This window comes from Harpegnathos saltator, unplaced genomic scaffold, assembly GCF_003227715.2.
Source record: "Harpegnathos saltator strain DR-91 unplaced genomic scaffold, Hsal_v8.6 scaffold538, whole genome shotgun sequence".
Taxonomy (NCBI): Eukaryota; Metazoa; Arthropoda; class Insecta; order Hymenoptera; family Formicidae; genus Harpegnathos; species Harpegnathos saltator.
Window position 1 is genome coordinate 1 of NW_020230358.1, and position 14,322 is coordinate 14,322.

At 56.3% G+C, this 14,322-nt stretch overlaps 1 protein-coding gene across 1 annotated transcript in view; it reads right to left on the reverse strand.

Moving 5' to 3' along the window:
- Positions 1–1,075: 1,075 nt before the first annotated feature.
- Positions 1,076–14,322, reverse strand: part of LOC112589522 (uncharacterized) — a 127,974-nt gene continuing 114,727 nt past the window's right edge. Inside the window, exon 5 of the mRNA XM_025303219.1 lies at positions 1,076–1,328. Within this exon, the coding sequence (XP_025159004.1) occupies positions 1,258–1,328 (71 nt within the window). The 3' untranslated portion in view covers positions 1,076–1,257. The remainder of the gene's footprint in view (positions 1,329–14,322) is intronic.

Here is a 14,322-nt window from a genome sequence, read left to right on the forward strand (position 1 = left end):
AGTGTGTAATTATGGAGATTTAAATCTTAATACATCGATGTATATCGATTGTGTGACTCTTGTAAATTTTATGCATAGATTGTGTAGTTTTTTGTGTACTTGTATTGTGCGTACTAATACAGATGGAACAAATAGGAGAAAGCAAATATCAAATAATTAATAGGGGTCAAGGGGTATAAATGATGAAAACGAAAAACTTTTATTCTCACAATCTTTCTCTTTTTTTCTTTTCTCTCCGAAGGAGTTCCACATTTGAAAGAGGCTGTAAGGGCAAAGATAAGGACAGTTGTATCAACATGTCGCCAATAATGCTGCGAATGTTTATATCCGGAGAGACTTAAATTCGGATTCCTTACGGTAACACAAGGTCAAGTACAGGTAGGAAAAAAGCGATACAAAACAAAATACGCGCAGCACGTAAACAGCATTATTAAACGTAAATTCGACACTTGCGAGATTCACCTTACATTTCAAGACCGGTATTCGTAGCTGTGAATTATTTAAGACCTTTTTTTGTCAGTGACAGATTCGTATGCACGGACCGCTCAACTGTTTCGATCGATATTTCTTGCCGGTGTAAAATAGATGCAGCTAAAGGGGATGACTGAAATTCATAAATCTATAATTCTCTAATCGTTTGTAACACGATGACAAGCTACGAGTGCTGGCCTAAATTTCGACTCGGGTGCCTCCTCATTCTGAGTGAGACCGTCAAATGTCCGCTCCGAGTAATCGGAAGCGTTCTATGCAACAAATAATTCCACATACCTAGTGTAGTATATGATGTATCGTCGCGTCCTGCGTCCTGCGTCCTGACTCCTAGGTCCAGCATCCCGCTGCTTCGAGTCCTCCATCATGTCACTGACACTGACACGCGCGTAAGTACGATTCGCTCGGAAGAAGAACACGCGTTAAGAAACGTGATTCCGCCCGGTGAAAAATCCTGAGAGTCCACGCGAAAGGACGAAAGTAACTCAACGACGCACGTGGCTCGCGGCGCGGCCGGCGCGGCGCCACGCGTCGCCCCGAAACGTAATGACTCGGGTCACGGAGTAGGTACCCCGGCGTCCGGGAGCTCGACAACAATGGGCAAAAAGGGCCAAATCATGCCCCACTAGTCAGCCATCGTCGCCCGCCAATCAATGGCGCGCACGTGATCTCGTCGGCGGAGAAATCGCAACAGTCAACGTGTTCTTCAAAACGCTCAGCAAGCGCCACTTTCAACCTGCCGACGTTTCCTGCGCTTTTTTCCCGAGGTTATTGCATATCGGGACTAGCTTCTAATGTCTTTCGATGCGCAGCGATCATGTCCTCCGGGTCCGCAAGGCCTGCAAAAGACAAACCGATTATGAGAAGGGGCAGTTTTTGCACTCGACTTCCGGGTTTGTGACGCGGTCACGTGGGTCAACGTGGAGGGGGTCAATGTAGAATTTTGACTCGGGATATTTTACGCGCGCGCATATAATTGCGTGAAATTATCACGAAGAAATGTCTATAGATTGTATTTAGGACGGGAAAATATAAAAAAAAGTTGGACGCTGCGAAATGCTGGGTGAGTGCAAAAGTCTTGATGGATTTTGTGACACAGAAAAATGTGGACTGAATAATCTGATCACAAACAATTCGTTCACTCCGCCAAGTAACCGCCACGGTTCTTTGTATCATCTACACATCTGCATACTTCGAAGTGCTGCCACAAAAACGAATTCGGCCGCGACACCTTTGAGAAACCCATCGAAGCTGCCGCGCTCGCCCGATGTATTTTTCTTCAAAGACCACCGCGGCCAAAATTCAATTACTCGCGATCGTATCGCAAAATTGACCTGCGCAGGCTTTAATTACACCCTGTAATCGAGGCAACGACCGCGCTGCAAGCTGCGGGGATGAAAGCTGCGAGGGCCGCGCGGGAACGTTTAAAACCGTCGCCACTCGCTTCGCCGCCGCGATTGATTAATTTTCCGCGAAACGTCAGCGCGTGTCACGACTACCTTCCTATCCACACACACACACATACACACGCGTGCGCACACGCACACGCTTGGCGCGTCTCCGAGCGTATCTTCAGCGCCGCGAATGTTGCGATTGTCGGATCGCGAAGTCACATTTGCACGTCGCGTAAATCCGTCCATTAACGAGGAAGTGCGTTATGAGCGAGCGAGCGAGCGAGCGAGCGAGCGAGCGCCGAGATTTCCACGGCGCGTTCCGTCGCTCTGAGCTTCCCGGCTTCATAATTCATCCCCGTCTAAGGCTTCCTAATCCTCGCTCCCACGGGGAACCAGTTCGAAAATAGTTTCACGTCCGCACGTCGGCCCGACGACAGAGCCGCGCGAGGACGACGGTCTCTCGGCGTGGCGCGGCGCGGCGCGCCGCGAAGCGCCGTCACTCTCGGAGAGCCGCTTCTTACCTCGCCGAGGACCTGGCCCAAATTTGCACACGAAAGAGGCGCGAGGAGAGACACGGCCGGCGCGTCTAAATTTTCCACGGACTCGGCGAGCCGGCGCTTGCCGCGAAAAATTCCGTGACTCGACCGTGCGTTCGTTCCCTCTCGCGCCCCTTCCCTTGGAAGCCGAACGAGGTTCCTCTGCGATCCTCCTTGGCGCGTTCCGTATTCAAATTTTAGAAGGCGCATGAAAATTGCGCGCGCATGCGCCGATGAGGAAGCGCGGTTTCTATCGAGACTGTGTCAATTTTGACTTCCGACCGCTCGTCCGGTTCATCTTGTCGCCGAGGATAAGTTCGCGATTTTGTCTCCCCCTTTCTTTCTCTGTCATCTCCACTCGCTGCCGCGAGAGTTGACACGCGTCTCTCGAGCGACATCGCTTCCGTTCTCTCGCGAGAAGTTCGCGCCGCTTTCGATGTTCGATTCGATTCGGCGCATGCGGACGCGATCGCCGACGCGACGCCGGCTGAAGTCGAAGGAGCGAATGAAAAAGAAGGGAACGCGGGAGAGAAGGATACTTCGGTTCACCGTGTCAGTGGGTTAACGGCGACGATAAATGAGAGTGAAGTCGATAGGTCGCTCGTGCGCGCGCGGGGAAGAGCGGTAGGGAGAACTTGTGGAAGAGAGAGAGAGAGAGAGGGGGGGAACAGAGGGACGTCGTCGAGGATGTAACAGCTTAAATATATGCCTTTCCATCTTCATTCGCGTGGCTCGCGGCGCCGCACGCGAGAAAACGCGGCGCGCGCCGCGGCCGCGCTTTGTTTTCCCAGCGGTGCTCCGTTTTAATTCGCCGACGCGCGAATATCAACGCGCGGCCGACGTCTCCCTTCCTTTTACGTTCGCTCGCTATTTCGATATTGACACGTCCGTTGCGTAAACAGCCATGAGAATAACGAGGTGCGCACGAGAGAAAGAAAGAGAGAGAGAGAGAGAGAGAGAGAGAGGAGAGCGCAAGACGCTAAAACATGTCGTTAGTCCTTCGTGTTGACACGGCCGTCCTTTGTACAACGCGTTCCACGGATTACACGTCGAGAGGCTGAGGGGTAAAACGTGCACCGCCTTTACGCTCGCCCTTACATCGTCGTCGTCTCCACGCGGCTTCTCCTCCGTGCATCGGGGGATGCTGCGAGAGGACGGGCGGCCCGACGGAACGTCCAGCTGTCGCATTAACAACAAACTCCGCGATGAATTCGGGGAAGGGTAGGGCCAAGTTCTGCCAGAATGACAAGGACAAGGAGGAGGGGGGGGGGAAGGGGGTACAAATTCAGCGGCGAATTCGAGCGACGTAAAATATCTCACGACGAGTGAAACTACAAATTAACATCCCGCGGAGACAAACTCGCGTTAGCGGGAAAAAAATTGAGCCGCTTGTCGGCGAGGGGGTGAAAGAGCGAGGGAGGGGCAAAAAAGATCCGCTGTCTGATGCCGCTTAATTTTCGCTCTTTCGACACACAGCGGAGGGGAAGAAGCGCAGGGGAAAGGGATTGAAGCCGCACGTCCCCGAAACTGAAAGATAGATAAGCGCGGACCCTCCCCCCTCCCCCCGGCGCTCGACATCGGGCGGGCTTAAAATGCCGGCAGGCTTTCGCGGCCGGGTACGCTTTTACAGACGCGCAGACGTAGCTGCATTTACAAGGCATAAAATGATATGTACACGTACGGAGTGCGCACCTTTGGCGTGTCGGTAATCGTATATACCCCCCGTCACCTCCCGTGTCTCTTGCCGTCGTGCTGCCCCCGTCTGCCCCGCCGCCGCCGCCACCGCCGCAGCCGACGACCGGCCGACCGACCGACACCGCCCGTAATGTCTGATCAATGTTGCATGAGCAACCAGTCTGCTACGTGTTCGTCGTACCCTTTGGTCCAAGGATCAAGGCGTCCGCCCGCGTGTCGGCGTCTCCTCTCTTCCTGACGCGGCAACAGCGGCGTTATCGACGAGTTGCGTGCGCGAAGGAGAGAGAGAGAGAGAGAGAGAGAGAGGCCACGCGCGGCCGGCGAGATTTCAGACGTAACGTCAGCCACCGGCGAATAACGACTGAGACTTTATCCTGTTCCCGCGATTATGACAGAACAACGCGATTCCGTCGCAGGATCGTGCACGACGAGAGGCTTCCGCTGAGGACAGAATCTCGAATTGGCCGTTCGAAGGGTTCGAAGGGGTGAGGCTCGCGACTTTAGGAATTTTGCGAAATTCCCTATCGCTACGCGATACACGGGTATTCGAGGGCGCGTGTAAAACTCGCGAGCAACCGGCGCAAGTCCTGATCGCACGCAGGGTGCGTACGTGGCGCGGTTGTGCAGTCCCTATGCGGAGTCGTTGCACGTGAATTACAGCCGCCGTACTTTTAAGTACACCTCGCGTGCGCGCAAACGAGCGATAGGAGCCGCTCGTCGGCGAGGAACGACGGAGAGGGTCCGCGGTGTTTGCTCGGAAAAGCACCTCGCGAGCGGCGCACGACGGAGTGCAACATGTAAGATATCGCGAGCGCCGCGAGCTACGCCGATACGCCTCCCGGAGAGAGGAAGAGAGCGAGCGAGCGAGAGAGCGAGCGGAGAGAGAGGAGAGAGAGAGAGAGAGAGAGAGAGAGGACGCACCGGTGGCGCGTGTGAATCACCGGCAACAACACGCTTGGCAGCGTGTCAAAAGTTTACATAATGAGGAATAAAAATAAATGTATGGCGAAACACGACGAGAGAGAGAGAGAGAGAGCGAGCGAGCGAGCGAGCGCGGCCGCGCGAATATCTGGACGCGGAAGCACACATGCGGAATTAGCGCATCGATCTCAAAGAGCCCTTATTATAGACGCGCGGCCTCTCGAAATAAGTCTCGCGCTCTCCGGACTTGCGAGAGAGGACAAACAGGAAAGAGGGAGGGAAAGGGCTTAGGAAAGAAGAGAGAGAAAGAAATACTCGACTTCGAGTTTTGACGTTAAGGAAATCGCTCGGGGAGTAAGAAGTCCGCCGTTGCATCGTAAAACGAAGCTGAAGGATAGTCGCGGAAGAGTGACGACCGGAGAGAGAGAGAGAGAGGAGAGAGAGAGAGAGGAGAGAGAGAGAGAGGAGGAGGAGGAGGAAGAGAAAAGAGTGCACCAGGGGCGCTCCTCAGTTTCTCTCTCCTTCTCTCCCTCTCCCCCCTCTCCCTTCCTCCCCCTCTTTCTCCTCTCTCTTCCTCTCCATCTTGCTGGATGTTTGTTCATTTTTTTCCACTCCGCGCTTGTACGCCCTCCGCCCTGCCGCCCCTCCCTCGCGGCCGTGGAGTGCCCCCCTTTGCCCGTTACTCCCGCCAACCCTCCCGCCCTCCCGCTCCTTCCTTGGGCCGGAGTAAGGACGGGCATTGACCTCCACGCGGTGTATGGAGCGCTGCACCGAAATACATCGTTGTTGCTCGCACATGCGTCCCCCTCCAGCCCTTCCCCCCTCTTTCATACCCTCTCTTTCTCTTTCTCCACCCTACGCGCGTCCTCTCGTCTCTCGCTCTCCTCGCCTCAGGGCGCGCGCGGAAAAACCACACCAAGGGCGTGAACGCGCCGAAAAGCAGATCTTTGCAATAACGCGCGGCGTTCGGCATTGCCGTTGCCGGGATCGTTTGTTCGGCCGAAGAGATTGAGCAGCGACCGTGCTCGCATGACGATTCTTTCCATTTCTTTCCGGAGTCACCCGGTGGGGTCGCGCTCTCGCCGCTGCTCGTCGTGACGATCGAGCGCGCGATTCGCCGATACCCGCTAAGTAAGTCTGAAAACGACCGCGGCCTGTTCGCCAAAGTATCGAGTCTAAACTAATGAATGGACGAGACTCTCCCGACCATGCAATTATAGTCGGACGCGGAAAAGAGCCGAGGCAAGCTCAATCGCACGCGCCGATAACACAAAGATTTAATCCCGCCAGCGCAATCCCTGCTATAATCGCCGAACCGATTCGACGATCACTCGCTCCCCCGCGACATTCCATTCTTATTCCGGCGTCGAACGAGTGCCTCGTTACCTCGCCGCGAAATGACACTCGAATCGACGACCTACGCCAACAGAGTTGTGCGCGAAGTGCAACGACGACGACGACGACGACGTCGTCGGCGGCAGCGGGGCGGAGACGACGAGAGAAAGAGGAGAAAGAGCGAGGGAATGAGAAACGAACGCTCGTTAAGCCGCACGTATCGGCCTCGCGTATCGCGAAATAAAAAATCCAAATGTCCAGCTGCTGTCCGTACGAGAGAGGAAAGGTCCGACGAAATTTCGTTGATAGAGAGAGAGAGAGAGAGAGAGAGAGAGAGAGAGAGAGAGAGAGAGAGAGAGAGAGAGAGAGAAAGAGCCCATGCGCGCTGCAGTGCCCGGAGAACGACTGCGGGAATCACGAAGTAGAGAGGAGGACGGGAGGGAGCGCGCGCGACACAATCGCTGCATTATGGGCGCCGCGGCTGCCAAAAGGCCCGGGTTCAACGTCCTCCCGATGCACTCCGAAACTCCTTTCCTTCCGCTCCTTCGCCCTCCCACCGCGCCGTCCGCCGATCGATAAAGCCTGACCGTGAAAACGCGACGAATGTGCACGCGGCGACGGCCAGTCGATTTTCAGGCCCCCCCTCTCTCTCTCACTCTCTGCTCCCCTCTCTTCCTTTTCGTTTTATCTCTTTCTCCTCTCCCGTCCTCTCTTTTTCTCTCTCGCTATGTTCTTCGTCCTGCGCCGCTCGCCGAACCGCATCACCGACGCCGATGTCCTCGTCCTGCGCATAGACCGCCGCATAGATCCGTCTCAGTCTTATCACAGGGTGTTCCCTCTGCTTCCCTCCCGTCCTCTCTCTTCTCCCTCGCCCTCTGCTTCCACCGTTGCCTCTGCCCTCCACCATCGCCATCATCACCACCACTACCGGCCGCCGCCGCCGCCACCACCACCTCTTGGTCGTCGACGTTGCATCGCGCGCACGTGCGCCCTGGTCCTCCTCCGGAAGCGAGAGGAGCGAGAGAAAGATCGCCACTCTCGTGCGTCCCCGCAGCACCTCGTGAATCTTCGTGGACCCTCAAGTCGTGGTACATCGACGACGACGACGACGACGACGACGACGACGACAACGACGACGACGACGACGTCGACCACCACGTCGCTGGTAGGTCGTGGGTCCACGTCGAAGACTCGCGGGCGGCAGGACGAGCGAGGGTCACCTCTTGCTCTTCGCGACATCTTGAGATAGGTCTCGCGACAGGGCCACGAAGGTCGCGACGAAGCCTCCCGCGGAGGGACGCGGACGAAAGGCGAGAATGAGGTGGAGAACTGAGGCGGCGGGAGAAGGTGGCGGGAGGACGCGAGCGGCGGGAGGGAAGGGCGGTGGGAGGGAGGCCGGGAGGGAGGGAGAGGAGAGGAGAGGACAGGTCGAGGACCTGAATGATTATGAGATGGGCGGGTTGCTACGTTCCGATGGCGTTCTGATGGACCGCCGCGCACGCTGCGCCTCCGACGCGACGTGCAACGACGATGTCTGGCGGGGCAGACGCCGCGTCTGCGGCCGATCGCCGATTAATACCGGCGGCGGCGGCGGCGGCCGTTTCGACTCGGCGATTACCGGACGCGCCGCTCTCTCGGACTCGACGAGTCCGCTGGACGACGCCTCACGGCTGCGTCCGCGGCGAGCCGACGCCTGGGAACGCGATTTCGCAGCAACGGGGCCGGGCGAATTGCTTAATCGTCGGAAGGTCGGCGAGCAAAGAATAGGATAATCGAGTCACGAGTCGTCGATCGAATCGTGAGCGAGGGATTTCATCGTTACTGCGAGCGACCGCGTTGCGTCGAGTTTTCGAATGTCGCGCTTTATCGTGACTCCTCCAAGCGCACGCACGTGCGACGATGCGGAAAGAGAGGCCGACAGAAAGAGGAACGGAGGCGGAGGAGGCGCGGTAAAACGAACGGCGGTAAAAATATTTGCCTCTTGGCCGGCGGACAAGCTGAAGGCGGTTTTGTGCGCGACAGGTGGTACGCGTTGCGCGTGGAATTACGAGTGAACGAGAGCGCGAGATTGACCTTTCGGGGATCGGACGCGACGAAAAAGGGCGCTCCTGCGGAAAATCAGGCGCTTTCCCGCGCGCATAATGACCACGCGAGCGAGCGAGAGCAAGAGGGAGGACGACGCGACGTGTCGCCACGAAAAGCAATGATTTTCCATCGACCGCTCCCTCCCTCCCTTCCCTTCCTATCGCCCTCTCACGTTGCTCAATTCTCCAGCGTTCTTGAAAAAAAAAAAAAAAAAAAAAAAAAAAACGAGCCAGACGCGATGCACCGTCTCTGCCCCTCGCGACGAAACCAGATTACCCCTCTTGCTCGCTCCTCGGCTTTATCCTCTCGCGCGCCTTCCTGCTCGTTAGATCCGCACAATACGAATAAACGCCAAACGATCGCTCGGTTGTGCAGATTGCTCTTGATGCACGGTGCTTGCCGCTTTAAGCCTCTCCGGGAACAACATGCGGAAGCCGCGACGGAGAGGGGAAGGAAAGAAGGAAAGAGAGAGAGAGAGAGAGAGAGAGAGAGAGAGAGAGAGAGAGAGAGAGAGAGAGAGAGGCTCTTACGAGCTCGTGCTTCCATTTTCCCGAATACCCGCTGGAAAACGAGAGACACAGCAGTCGCAAAGCAGACATGGAGGATCTGCTTGCTTGCTTTCCGCGAAACTTTCTTCCGCTTCTCTTACTTGCGCTCTCGCGCGAATGCTCGTTCCGGGAGACGCACCAAGCGTGCGTCTCGGCGTACGCGGCCGCGTCTCGCCATCGGTGGCAGGCTCAGGATGCGTCGTCCTGCATGTCGGCCGGCCAGATCGAAGGAGATACCACTGTGAGGAGCACAACCGCCCCGTGATACGCGCATCGTGCACGGCACTAATACGCGGCCGATTGTGCATCTCGTAACGTAACGCACGCTTTTCCCTCTTTGTCTCTCTCTCTCTCTCTCTCTCTCTCTCTTTCTCTCTCGATTTCTGCATCCGCGTTTCGTCTAGAAATATTCGTTAGAGGAATATCGCCCGCGCCGGGACTCCGACGTGCGCGCTGGTCTATGCGGTGTAGTCTAGGATAGGTTTACTAGCGGGTGTGGGGTGGGCGAGCAGAGAGGGAGGAAAGAGAGCAAGAGAGCGTGCAGGAGAGGAAAGGAGAGCTCTAGGGAGAAAGAGAGCGATAGGGGTGAGGAAGGGGGAGGGAGAGAGAGAGAGAGGATTCAGCTCCATCTGTCGGAGAAGCGCACAGCTGTACGAGTATGTATCGGTGTATTTGTGTGTACGTGTGTTCGCGCATGGGAGAGAGCGAGAGAGAGAGAGAGAGAGAGAGAGAGAGAGAGAGAGAGAGAGAGAGAGAGAGAGAGGAAACGTACGTGTGTTTGTGTGTTCACAGCGTAGACAGGTCGTTGACCTCACGGCGCGCACTCTGCGCTACACGTATTCCAAACTACACAAAACACACGCCGCTGACGCTTTACAGGCTGTTTCGAATTTAATCTGACGAGTCCGAGAGAGCACGGTGCATGCGCGATCACGCGGTAAGAAACGCAGCGGCAAGCCGCAGGGAGAAGGAGAGACAGACAGAGGGAGAGAGAGAGAGAGAGAGAGAGAGAGAGAGGAAAAAAGGGATTTAAGACGCGGCCGATGCAGGGCGAGAATGGGTGCGACGCAGGAGGTAAGAGGGAGGGAGAGAGACAGGGAGAGAGAGAGAGAGAGAGAGAGAGAGAGAGAGAGAGAGAGAGAGAGAGAGAGAGAGAGAGAGAGAGAGAGAGAGAGAGAGAGAGAGAGAGAGAGCGAGACGATCGATCGGTTACAAAGTGAACGTAAGATAGCGGGATTGGCTGTCGAGAGGAAGGAACAGTCCCCGGTCGCTTCCGGTGCGACCTCGCGGGCTGATCGTGGGACTTTTCTTTCGTCACACACGGGAGTTACCTGATTCCCTCACTCCCGCCCCCGCCCCCGCCTCCGCCTCCCCCCCAGGCCATTGTCATCCCTTCGGAGATTTCACGATTCGCGTCGTGCTGCTCTCCCCACATCCCGGCCGGCGAGAATTCCGAGTATCGACCGGCGCACGGTCGTGCCCGCCGGATTATTTTCCGATCGGTCGTCGCACGGCAGAGAGAGAGAGAGAGAGAGAGAGAGAGAGAGAGAGAGAGAGAGTCGCTCGACGTTGCGTGAGATCGCTCGCGAGAGATTCGACGGTGGATCCTTCGGAGAATCGCGAGATCGCGCGCTAGAGTCTCGCCGCCTCGGCGACGACGCACGTCGGGATCAATTTCTCCGCTTCTCCTCTTTATCTCGAGTACGCCGCGCCGCGTCGCGCGGCGATACCGGCAGGGCGGGACGACGAGGCTAATTAATCACGGCTGCAAAACAGCGCGACGTAACGACGCGCTCCGAATCGGAATTCCATCGATACAGCGTCGGCCGGAGGCATTGCAGTCTCGCGGAGATTGCGCTGTCGCATTTCTTACGCGCTACCGGAAGCCGCGCGAACGACGGGCCGGCGGGTACGTCGTACGTACGCGGAAACCGTCGCTCCGTGCTCGCGTGAGAGCGCACGTGACTCTCTCTCTCTCTCTCTCTCTCTCTCTCTCTCTGTCGCCTGCTCTCCCTTTTTCTCTGCCGCAGCGTGTAATTTCGCGGGCCGACTACGTCGAGTCGAGTCGAGTAGCGAGCGCGCGCGCTCGCTTTCTATAATTAAGCCGAAAAGCGCGCATAAGCGGCCAGTTGCGTCTAATCTCACATAGGATTAAGCGTCCGCCGCAGCCTTCGAAGTTCTCGCGGATGCTCGGGTCGTCGCGCACGCTTCGCTCGCGCGCGTCGACGCTTCCAAAGTCTCGAGCCCTACGAGAAGAAATCCGCGCTGGAAAACCGAAGAATATCGCGCGTAAACTAGCGATATATGTGACGCGACGCACGTATCAGACTCATCGGAGGAGATCAACGTTCACACATCTCGTCGGGCGAACGACTCCTTCGCGTCGCAGCTTCCTCCTCGGGAAGGACGAGAGGCTGCGGAGCGGGTAATGATTTACCGCGCGCACATTTTCGACAGTCGCGCAAGCCGTGCGAGAGCGAAATAAATTCCTAAACAACAACGGCCGCTGAGTCGAGCGAGCGGATGAGACGAGGGCAGAAGGGGCGAGGGGGATAAATCTCTTTTACGACAGAGCGCAGCCGGGCGCGAAAATATGGTAGCGTCGCGTCGCGTCGCGTCGTGCCGCGCCACGCCGCGCTTCGCCTCGTTAGCCCGTCGAAACAGAAAATCCCGGCGTTTCGCTGCGCTTTCGCGTCTTGCGTCTTGCTTACCCGGCTAATAATAGCCACACTTTGTCACTTTCGATGGAATCGTAAGTTTCGCGAAAAAAGACACGACCACGTGGCTGAAGAGGCGAGCGGGGGAGGGCACAGCTGTCTCGTCGACATTGCCGTCGCCGGTCGGCAGCGCGTTGTGCGTACGTGCGAAATGCGCCGCGGCACAACACGCGACGGGACAGATGGACACGTAATCGCGCGCGTTCGTGCGTGCGCGGTTAGAGAAATTTATCATACCCTCGTCAAGCGACGGGGGGGACGCGGATATGACGATCTCGTATGTTCCGCGCTGCCAGCTGAGCAATAACGCTCCCTCCCTCCGGCCTCTTCCTCGCCAAGGCGACTGGTCGTCTTACTCGAGCATTCGCGAGCGAAATCACGGTTTTGTGCGAGCTGTTAGAGCTGATGAACGGGGAGTTTTGTTTATACGCGACGGAATAATGCATATACGATTATAACAGACGATAGCTCGGCTATACGGGCGAATACGCATCGGACGGCGTTGAATTCATTGTGACGCGAGAGCCACGTCGCTTTTCGGAAATATTAAAATTCCACCTCTCGCGCCGCCGTCGCGGATCGTACTTTTATCACGCAGAAATTCGGCCGCGCGAATTTCTGCCCGCCGTTATTCCGCAATCCGCTTTACCTCGGTGTTAACGCGAGCGTGAGCTTCACTACGAGCTTCCCGTTGGAATTAATAAACAGGAATTCGTTTGTACACGACGAAATAATGTGCGCGATTAATTCGCGATACCTTATGACGACGCGAATGCATCGTCGATCAACGTTATCATAGAACTGTGAATTGCGGGGGACACTCATTTTTCGAATCTGTAAAAAAACACAGAATTTTCCTTTCTTGGCGGAAAATCATAATTTTGGTATTCTTTCATATTGTAACTTTGTACGCAGTGATAATTTATTTTTTATCTTCCCTTTTTTGAGATCTCTCGCGGCACGAAAAGTCGACCGGATGATTTTTCTTGGCAAATGAGGAAGAGACAAAAAGAGACAGAAAAATACAGGGAGAGACAAGGAGGGACAAGGAGACGCAGGAAGAGACGGAAAGAAAAAGGCAGAGACAGGGAGAGACAGGGAGAGACAGGGAGAAACGGGGAGGGACAGAGAAGCAGGGAGAGACGGGGAGAGACGGGGAGAGATAGGGAGAGACGGGGAGAGAAAGAAAGACACCATGCATACGCGTTCTGCCGGAGAATACGTGTCAAAGGCCGGCCCTGACCGGTCGGCCACCGACACGGAGTGGCGTGCGGATAGCCGTTGGCGTGCACAGCGCAGAAATTGGCGGTTAAGAAAGCCAGGCTAAATCATATCCTGTCATAATTGCTCGCAGTTTAACCCAATTCCTGCACCGCCGGCCCACGCGGCCACCTACTAGGCACTTTTGTTTCCCAGCCAGATTCGACAATATCGCGAACCGCGGCCAAGCGCGATATAAGCTCCATCGGCCGAGCTCCGGCGTCGATATAATATTCCCTCGCGGATTCCATTTAATCGAAGCGACGAGCACGGGGCGCTCGCGAAAATTACGCGCACGCCGCGCCACGTTTACAAGCGCGTCCGTGTGAATTATTCACGGTCGCTGATTAATTCACTTCGCGAGAATTCGCCGGCCTTTAATTACATCGAAGCCTTACGCAAGCGATTAACGCGCGCCTACGTATCGGCCGGCACGACGAGACTCGTTCCTCCGAATCGAACGAACAGTCGCGACGTTCCTCCGCCCGCGATAATAATCCGTCGCACGTCGCACGTCGCTTCGGGAGACCGAGAGAATACCAGCCGGATGAATCGAGCCGAAGATGCGACTTTCATGAGCGGACGATCTTCCACTTGGGGTCCTCCGGCCCGTCAAACCTCAGGCTCCCCTGTCCCCCTCCCCCCCCTCTGGCCGCCCGTCGCGGTCGCGCTGTCGAGCTCTCTCCCGTCGCACGGAACGCACAGACAATCGAACGGCAGGACAAAGGCGCTGATTAAAAAAAGAAAAAGACGAGGAAAGGAGAGAAGAAACGCCAAGAGGGGCTAGGTTTAGTCCTCGGGATGCAGTCGGTCGCGGGGTAGGTAGGTAGGTTGTTAGGTTGCCAAGCGACAAACCGTGCGTTGACCTACCCCATCGTTCGCGGCGAGTGCAAACGCGGCACATCGGTACACGTCGCGCACGTTGTCATGGATACTGCGTATCCCCGCAGCCGGCGAATGATCGTCTTCGAGGTGACACCGAGCCGCGAGCCGCGAGCCGTGTCATCGTGGGGAATCTTTCGACGTTCACGGGATTATTATCGCGTCGTTCGTTGACGAACGCGCTCTTTTCACTTTTCGGCGCGGCGCGGCGCGGCTGTGCCGTCTCGGAAAAATCTACGGAAATTCATTCTTCGTGCTACCGCCGAACCGCGCGCGTCTTCCTCTCCTCTGCGATTGCGTTCCCGGTTCTACCTCGGTTTGTCTCTCCTCGTCTTATTATATTCACGCTCTTGTTTTATCACGTTCATGTTCTCGCAAAGTCTGCGGAGAGGAAGGTTACGAGGTCTCCTCTCCAAACGCCAAGACTCTCGCTACGCATCCGCGTCATGTAAGAGGAAAA